Source organism: Rhagoletis zephyria, unplaced genomic scaffold, assembly GCF_001687245.7.
Source record: "Rhagoletis zephyria isolate East Lansing unplaced genomic scaffold, Rhagoletis_zephyria_1.1 Rzeph_scaffold_00003, whole genome shotgun sequence".
NCBI classification, from domain to species: Eukaryota; Metazoa; Arthropoda; class Insecta; order Diptera; family Tephritidae; genus Rhagoletis; species Rhagoletis zephyria.
In genome coordinates, this window is record NW_016157087.1 from 1001819 (window position 1) to 1011283 (window position 9465).

Below are 9465 nucleotides of genomic sequence, written 5' to 3' on the forward strand. Positions count from 1 at the left end.
ATTAAAGCGAAGCGCACATTGGCGCGATTCTGTCGTTGCGAATACATTGCGAATTCGGCTGTTAACTTCGAATCCGCAAACGTGCGCACACTTGAGCGATTTTTTCGCGTCAGTTGGTTTGACAGAACGCACGTTAAAAGTATGCTTGCTACAATGAACGTTTGGCAGCGAATGCTTGGGCCACTAAATTAACATACTAACGAGAGATTAATTAATATTTCATATCAATAATTGCACTAAAAAAGATATTTCTTGCTCGCACTTGATTGAAAAGGAAAAATATTTCACATAATTGTATTTATTTGCAACAGCTGACGAGCAACGTACGCGAAAAGTTGAGAGTTGGCCATCTTTTTGCTTTGTGTTGGCGTGAGCGTTGTCGAATTTCGGCTATGTGGACGGCTGCATTTGAATTCATGTATTCATAGTCAGCTGTTGAAGCGACGCCAACGCCAACGCAACGCCAAAGTTCTATGTGGACGGGCCTTAATTCAGCACAGTGCTGAGTTACCCATCTCTAGTTCGAACCCTAAACGCTCATCCCTGGGTCTATTTTCATTTTGCAGATATTTTTTAGGACCTTTGTTTTTATAATCTTGCAAAGTTTCATTATTTAATTATGTTGCCAAGTGAAATAAGGGTGAGTTAGTGTTTTAATACGGACAATGACGGTGTTAACACACAAAAGTGTTCGAAAAGTGTGAGAAACAATAGAATAGGTATAGAAAGGAGTAATAAAAATTAAAAATGTATATACGTACATACTATGCATACATACTGAAAATTATGAATCATCACAAAGTGAAAATCGGCCAAAGTGGTATAATCTTTAATACGGCGGCCGCATGAAACGATTTTACAGGCAACTTTTAGTTGAAAGCAACAATCGCCTGTNGTAAGAATTTTTGTAAACTTTTTGGGTATGCATTTTTGTAGCTTATTCCATTTTAGTATAATAATGTGAAAGTTTGAATTAAAAGTCAACGGTAGTAGGCTACACGTAAAGTTGAATAGGTTACAAAACTGCATACCCAAAAAATTTCTAAAAATTCTGAATTTTCGTGAACTTTGCGTAAAGTTTTATGGCCTAATTCATAAAAAATAAGAAAGGTTTTTAAACTGAAAAATTTATGAAAATGTCATTTTATTAAGCTCTTTAAACCTANACTTCCAATGAAGTTGGAATGCAGGCAACTTTTAAATCAACTAATCGCCTCTAAAATTGCCTGGAAAATCGACTCATGTGAACGTGTAATAAACAAATGAGTGGGAATAGTACTAGCATAATTAAATTTTCAACTACAAAAGAGTAGAATCTCATATCAAAAGACGTCCAATTAGCTGAGATTTTGTTCATATGCTGACATTTTGCGATAAGCTTCTGGGTTCAAAAGCTATCGCAGAAGCAAAAGTGGAATATGTATTTCGTATGTGTGGAGGTGTGCATGAATACATTTGTTGCTTCTTGCTTCGGTTTACATTGTCTTGAATGCCCTTGACAGTCGCCACAGGGCCGTTTTTACCTTGGTTATAATAGGTTCTTTCCTCATTTACACACGGCGATTTTTGTTGCCGTAGCTCGACGTTTGTGGGAGAGAGCGTGACGAGGAAAGGAGAGGGGCACCGAATTGCTCGTGCTCGGGCAACACACTTTGTGCTCTCGTTCGTCTGTGTAAATTGAGTTAAGAGCGAAATACACCACACAAGCGGTTTGACAAACCAAGCGAAATTTCCCTTTGCTTCAAGCCATTTGTGCTGTGTATGGGGGTGTTTGAAGGTTTGACGGCGGTTTGTCAAACCTTCAAACACCCCCATACACAGCACAAATGGCTTGAAGCAAAGGGAAATTTCGCTTGGTTTGTCAAACCGCTTGTGTGGTGTATTTCGCTCTTTAGCGGTTCACAGCTGACAACAACAATTGCATACACAAAAATCGTCGTGTAAATGAAATGAGCAACACCAAAAGGGAGTGAAAAATCGCGTCGACAAAAGTTTCCGTGTATAAACGCAGTCTAAAATCGGGACCGGATCCGGTAATTAGAGAATAAGCGAAAAGTTTGCTCTCAAAAATGGAACATAATCCAGAACGGGAACGCAAAAAACCACATTTCGTGCCCAGAATTTGGGAAACAGCTAGTGATGTGTTGAATTTTCGGTACCCAATAATTAAAAAAGATTTCGGTACCCAATACTTCCTTTTCGGTACCCGATACAGATTCTTTACATTAACCCTTAGAAAAAACTTTAATTACTAATTTATATGATATCGGCTAAAGCACTTGAACTTATCGCAACAGAGAAATATTATTATTATATTATTATTAATCTTAGTTGATCAAAGGTTTAAGAAAAATGCCTTTACGGACGAAGTAGCCTTTCAGGGGGGAGATTCTGTAACCAGTTAGCGACAAGTTTCGGATCGATATCGCACTTGTTGACGTAAAAATATTTCATATCACGTCAACACGTACCGAATATCGATCCATACTTAAAAGTATTTACTCAGCACATCACTAGAAACAGGCAACATGTAAACACAAGACAGCTGATATGCACTTTGACGCTTTATCCAGAGAAAATTCCGGGCTGTTTTGGGCAGGAAGAAGAGGACACTTACGATCCAATACGTTCCAATTTTCCCTCTCTATTACCCATTTTGTTGAGTACGGGAATGATTTCTGGGCTATTTTGGGCACCCGCGGGATTTCGCGTTGCGTACGGAAAAGAACCTAATGCATGGGGCGAATCGTAATAAATCGCGGCGAATTCGTAAGGATCTTTTGATTTTGGATGCTTCCGTTTTACGTTACGTTCAAGTGCATTATAATCGTTCGAATTCATTGCCCATACATAGTGTTCGTCCGATACCACCATGTACTCGATACCAGTACTCATTTTAGAGCATCGAAGGGGGTACTCGATGCTACTCAATGTATCGCTAGAAAATACTCGATTCTACTTGTACTCAAAAGTACTCGGACGAAATACTTCAAAAAAGGTTTGCAATCTTTTTTAAATAAATAAAACCATCTTTTATGTGTTACAAAGATATAATTTAATGCAAAAAGGATTTTTAATATGAAAATATACAGTACCGGTCATATCTATAGCACGCCATTTCAAAGTGATATTGGGTGCAACTTATGTTTATTTATTTATTTTTAAGAATTTTAAATTAAAATACAGTTCATTCTCAGACAAACCCCATATAAACCCAAGTGTAACAATTTGTAGAAAACTACAAAAACGTGCAACAAATTTTCACCTAAATGTCAAACTTTTATGTCGGAAGTGTTTGAATTTTTCTGAATACACAGTTTTATAGCCCAATCAATTTTAGTCTGACAATGTGCAACTTTAAAGTGGCTAAAAGTTACCGTTGATTTTTTAGAATTTTTTTCGCCAAAGGTGTTGCGGATTTCTTCCATATATAAATAAATTGAGTTTATTCATTATATGGAAGCCAATGCGACAAAAAAAGTTCTAAAAAATAAATGGTAATTCGTAGCCACTTCAAATTTGAACATTATCAGACTAAAATTAAAGGGGCTAAAACACTGTGTACTCAAAAAAATTCTAACACTTCCGAGAAAAAAGTTTGAAATTTATGTGAAAATTTGTTGCACTTTTTTGTGGCTTTCTACAAATTGTTAAATTTTGGGTTTATATGGGGTTTGTTAGAGAAAGGACTATATTTTAATTGAAAATTCTTAAAAATTAATAAATAAACATAAGTGACACAATATCACTTTGAAATGGCGTGCTATAGATATGACCGATACTGTATGCATATTTTTAATATATACATAAATATAGGTAAATACATATTCTCGCAACTTTTATATGTTAGTTACAAAGATATAATTTAATTTAGAAATGGCTAATTTAATTCAGAAATGGCTTTGTGAATATGAAAATCAATGATTATTTTTAGCATAAATATGTATATACGTATTTTTCCTGCGTAACGCAGGCTATTGTATGAAATACCATAAAGCTTCAGCACAAGGCGCATCCATACAAGGTTGTGGTGATTGCATTTAAGTAAAAGTCCCGTGTATTTTGATATTGCTTTTTGGTACAGGAGGATGTCAAAACGAAAGGGAATATATTCATAGTACTATAGGAATAGGAGATAATTTCCATCATTTTCTTTTGTTGACATCCTAAGTTGCGCCGCTTCGTCTTGGATGACATTCTCCTGTACTAGTGTAGAGACAAAAATATCCACTCAGCTGATCAATCAACACCACCTTGTATTGATGCGCCTTGGCTTCAGCACATGGGATACGTGGCAAACTTCATATATCCAACTTGTGGCAACTTTACTAATTTGACTAGAGTTGCATACTTTCTTCGCCCGAGTAAATACTGGCACAACGTATTCGACACCCACCAAGTACTCGGTCACATGTATCGAAGTACTAAAAATACTCGGTACTTGGTAGAGGTACTCGAGTATTTACTCATATGTACTCGTATCGGAACAGCACTACCCATACATTAGATTATTAAGGGCCGGTTGTTCAATGTCTGGTTATCACTACTTGCTGGTTAAACATCATTATCGANGGCACAAGCACAATAAACACTTACCATATCAATTATTTTTTGCCTCCTTCCCATTTCAATTCACTTTTTTCACTTTTTTCACTTTTTGCGTATTCTTTAATTTCCGTTCATTTAAATTCAGTTGAGTTTGACACTTTTCAGGATTTTACCAGAATAAATTCTTGGGACTAAATCTGACTACTTCGGACTGAAGAGAGTCACTCTCACTGTGTGTTGCTCTCTCATTTTTGCTGTCATTTTCGAGTTAAGGATCGCTTTTTGGACTAAATCTGACTACTTCGGACTTTTTCTGACTATTTCTGGGAGATAATGAACGCAACTAATGCCTGGATTATAACGGAAGTAACGGAACGGAGTGAACTGTCACTTAATTATCTATTGTAGGGGCAATGAATTCAAACGATTATAATGCACTTGAACGCAACGTAAACCGGAAGCATCTAAAATCAATAGATCCTTACGAATTCGCCTCAATTTGTTACGATTCGCCCCGTGTATTATTACCAAGGTATAATCCAGGCATACATACGACTATCCTCGCTTTTCTTGACAGTTCGAACTGTAACAATAGTTGTGTTTGTTTACCCATTTCCAGTATAATGCAGGGGAAAATTTGGGAAAATCTTCCAAAACCGATCCAGGCTTTGAAAAAAACACAAAATATTAAGTGTGGAAGGGTGGAGGGGGTCCCCCTGATTATAAATCTGAAGGCATCACCCTCCGGAGGCTTATAGTTTTTAAGCAATTTGCGATTAAAGTTGCAAACAAAGCCAAATTAAACCTCGGTTTTTCCTTTGTAGACCAATTTAACTGAAATGGTGCTGCCACCCATAACAAAAAGATTCCGAAAAACACAGAAAACGGAACCAAATAAAAAACGCACATAATATCACGTGATTTTTTATTAAACATTGTTATAATTTATCGAAGTGTAGATTGTTATAAAAAACTGTCGCAGTCGAAAATTTGTCATTTATCGAAGTATCGATTTTTACAAAGAAAGCTCCGCTGGCTAAAACTGTAATACAAAATCGCGTGATTTTTTATTAAAAATTTTCATTATTTATCGAAGTATCGATTTTTATAAAAAAAAGCACCGCAGGCGAAAATTTATTATAAAAAATCGCGCGATTTTTTATTAAAAATTTGGATTATTTATCGAAGTATCCATTTGGTTTTCTTCTAGTATAGGGTACAACGACGCGTTTCGGTCCCAATATCAATAATCCAGAGGAGGAAGTTTGATATTATTAACCATTTAAAAGTTATAAACAGCAATTACACGGTAAAAAGGGCACTAAATCACCAGTTTCCATTTTTTAAACACTATTAAAATATATAATTTAACTTATTTACACAGGTCGAAAAATTTTTTCCCAGAAACCAGACTATACTTTCCCGAAGGTTTTCGGTGCGCTGAATTCAATCTGGATTTTGAGATATTCTAACCTATAATTTTTCGATATCTTGAAAATTATGTAAGTAACATAGCGGCCATGTGTACTATCCGCAGCAATTTTTGTTTGGAAAAATTACTCTGGCTTGCATACACAACTTCAAAAACGGGCAAAAACGGCATTTTTTGCACTTATAGGTTAGAATATCTCAAAATCCTGATGTGATAGAGCAATTCTTAGGCCAGATTTGAATTCAGCGCACCGAAAACATTCGGGAAAGTATAGTCTGGTTTCTGGGCAAGGAGATCGGTCTTATTTTGTTATTAAACAAACATATAGTTTTTCCAACATAAGAGTTTATTTTGTTACTAAAAAAAGTTAATAATGGGCGCCTTTCTAAGACGCAACTGTTTACCTCAACTGTTGCTGAAATGCTGTCAACTGTTGAGTTCAACAGTTACGTCTTAGAAACGAGATGATACATTAACTGCCAAAACATTTGTAAACAAGCAAAATTAAATAAAACAGCACAAAAATAAAAAAAAATATTAAGCCAAAAATATGGATAGCACAGGATTTATAATGGAGTTTTTCTTATTTTATTTTTAATATATGTATTTGTACATGAATTTTATTTTATTAACAGCCAGTTTCGCCAGCAATTTACCGACAAATAATTTTTTTATTTGAATTTTCTATGAAAACTGACGGAAGGGAAACATTTATATAAATTGTTGACTTCATGTAGCGAAATAATTTTATGATGGAAAAAATGGCGTAAAGTTGCCAACCGTTGAGCTGAGCGGAACTACTCAACTGTGCGTTTCTGAAACAAACACTCAACAGTTTAGCAACAGCTACGTCTTAGAAACGTGTCCAATGTTTCCGAACTGAAACGCGAGATTGCAAAATAGCTACAGTGCTGCCACTGTGTTAATATTTCGTAATAATACAGTTTTCCTTAGAAGGCGTGCAGAGTTTATTGCTTATCTTTATTGTTACCAACTACTTTATATATATCAACTTTATTTAACCGGTTAAATATATATATGTCTACGTGAAATATATATATTTAACCGATTTTTATGTAAACCGTCAAATTTATATATATGCTCTTTACTTAAAAATCGCTAAATATACATAAATATCTGCTTGAAATATAGATATATTTAATCGACTTGAATTTATATATATATGCGGTTCACTTAAAAATCGGTTAAATATATATAAATATCTGTGAAGTATATATATATTTAACCGAATTTTAAGTTAACCTCATAATTNGAATTGAATGATAGTAATCCATATAAGCAAAGAAAATTGGATTACCAATCGAAGAAAAAATTTAAAAAGTGTGTTTTTTAAAAAGTTTTCGATACTACGAGTACTTTGCAAAGTATCGAGTAAAATCAACAAATAAGGTATCGAGTATTAAACTACTCATTTTTATACTATCAGTATCGATGCTCTCTTAATATCGATAGTATCGTTCGAACAAAGGGTGGGTAACTCTGTAAATTTTGGTATGCTGACTCAGTAACTCCAACTCACTTTAAAGAGTCAGCACAGTGAGCTGGCACAAGTGTGCTATCGCACAATTGGTATGTNTGTCCAATGTTTCCGAACTGAAACGCGAGATTGCAAAATAGCTACAGTGCTGCCACTGTGTTAATATTTCGTAATAATACAGTTTTCCTTAGAAGGCGTGCAGAGTTTATTGCTTATCTTTATTGTTACCAACTACTTTATATATATCAACTTTATTTAACCGGTTAAATATATATATGTCTACGTGAAATATATATATTTAACCGATTTTTATGTAAACCGTCAAATTTATATATATGCTCTTTACTTAAAAATCGCTAAATATACATAAATATCTGCTTGAAATATAGATATATTTAATCGACTTGAATTTATATATATATGCGGTTCACTTAAAAATCGGTTAAATATATATAAATATCTGTGAAGTATATATATATTTAACCGAATTTTAAGTTAACCTCATAATTTGCTATTATATTGTGGTTAGAATGTTTTATTTAGGTAAAAGCAAAGAAATAACAAGAAGTGCATAGTGTAAACAGAGGGTAATAGCGCTAATGAAATGTGAAATAAAGTGGCAATACCAGCGATTTGAGGTTATACAAATTTTGGCAAGCGAAATGTTTGTTTAATCTGTTTTATTAACGAAACGTTTTGCTAGTGGTAAAAAAGTGGGAACAGGTGATTTAGTGTATTTTTGTCATGATAATTGCTCATAGAAAAGAGCGAACTTTAAGGAAAGGTTTTTTCGTTTATAACTTTTAAATTGTTAAATATACTAACTTTCAGCCCCTGGATTGTTGATACCGGGGCAGAAACACCTCCCGAAATATCCGGACCTTTTTTAACAGTTGTACCCTATACTAGAGAATTACCATCCATTTTCATAAATCGACCGATGTTTTATTACGAATTGAAATTGTCGATTATTGTTTGTTTACACGTTAAGCGTAGATGTATATGTGTGTAAAAAAAAACACAGCTAATATTCTATTGTATAATTTAAAAAATAATTCGTGGCCAGAGGGACCTAATTTTTTTGCTGGCCCTGTGACTTTCAACGTGCTAATGGGCCAATAATGATAGAATGATGAATGATAATATTCTATCATTCACGATGAACTTCATGTTCAACGTGTGTTGCCGCCTTTAGCTGCGTTTTGTGGAATTCAATTTATTGTTATACACACTTGTGGATTTTATGCTATGCATGTATAACTCAAGGCGAATTTATAAAAGGTGGTGTTACTAGCTCAGCTGATTTTGTGTATGTGTTTCGCCGCACGGCTTCTGATATCAAATTAAAAAATTTTGTTTGAATTTCTACACACACTCAAGGCGAATTAATTTAAGGTGATAGCAGGAGTACAAAAACAAAAATTTACATGTATTTTGTTTTTGCTTTGGCGGCATAAACTGTCAAAATCTGTAACAGTGTGTGTAGAAATTCAAACAAAATTTTTTAATTTGATATCAGAAGCCGTGCGGCGAAACACATACACAAAATCAGCTGAGCTAGTAACACCACCTTTTATAAATTCGCCTTGAGTTATACATGCATAGCATAAAATCCACAAGTGTGTATAACAATAAATTGAATTCCACAAAACGCAGCTAAAGGCGGCAACACACGNGCCACCTTATATAAATTCGCCTTGCACACACTGTTACAGATTTTGACAGTTTATGCCGCCAAAGCAAAAACAAAACACATGTAAATTTTTGTTTTTGTACTCCTGCTATCACCTTATATTAATTCGCCTTGATATAACTGTTTGTGTGTATCGAAATAGATACAGTTGATTTTTAGTTTCTGTGAAAGGAAAACGTGTGTAGCTCAGTATATCCAGTAAAAAAACTGTGGTGAAGTCCTTTATGGGGATAAAGTTTCCAGAGGTGAAATTTTAGGTAGTACACAATTTCTTACACGCATGGTTGCTTTTCA

General features: G+C 34.4%; 1 protein-coding gene across 6 annotated transcripts in view; it reads left to right on the top strand.

The window, feature by feature from the left end:
• Window positions 1-495: 495 nt before the first annotated feature.
• Window positions 496-9465, top strand: part of LOC108369759 (uncharacterized) — a 75247-nt gene continuing 66277 nt past the window's right edge. Inside the window, exon 1 of one of the 6 annotated variants that reach the window (XM_017624977.1) lies at window positions 496-640. In XM_017624977.1, coding sequence (XP_017480466.1) covers window positions 620-640 — 21 coding nt within the window. In that variant the 5' untranslated portion in view covers window positions 496-619. The other 5 variants (XM_017625117.1, XM_017625188.1, XM_017625315.1 and 2 more) reach the window with 5 other exon arrangements.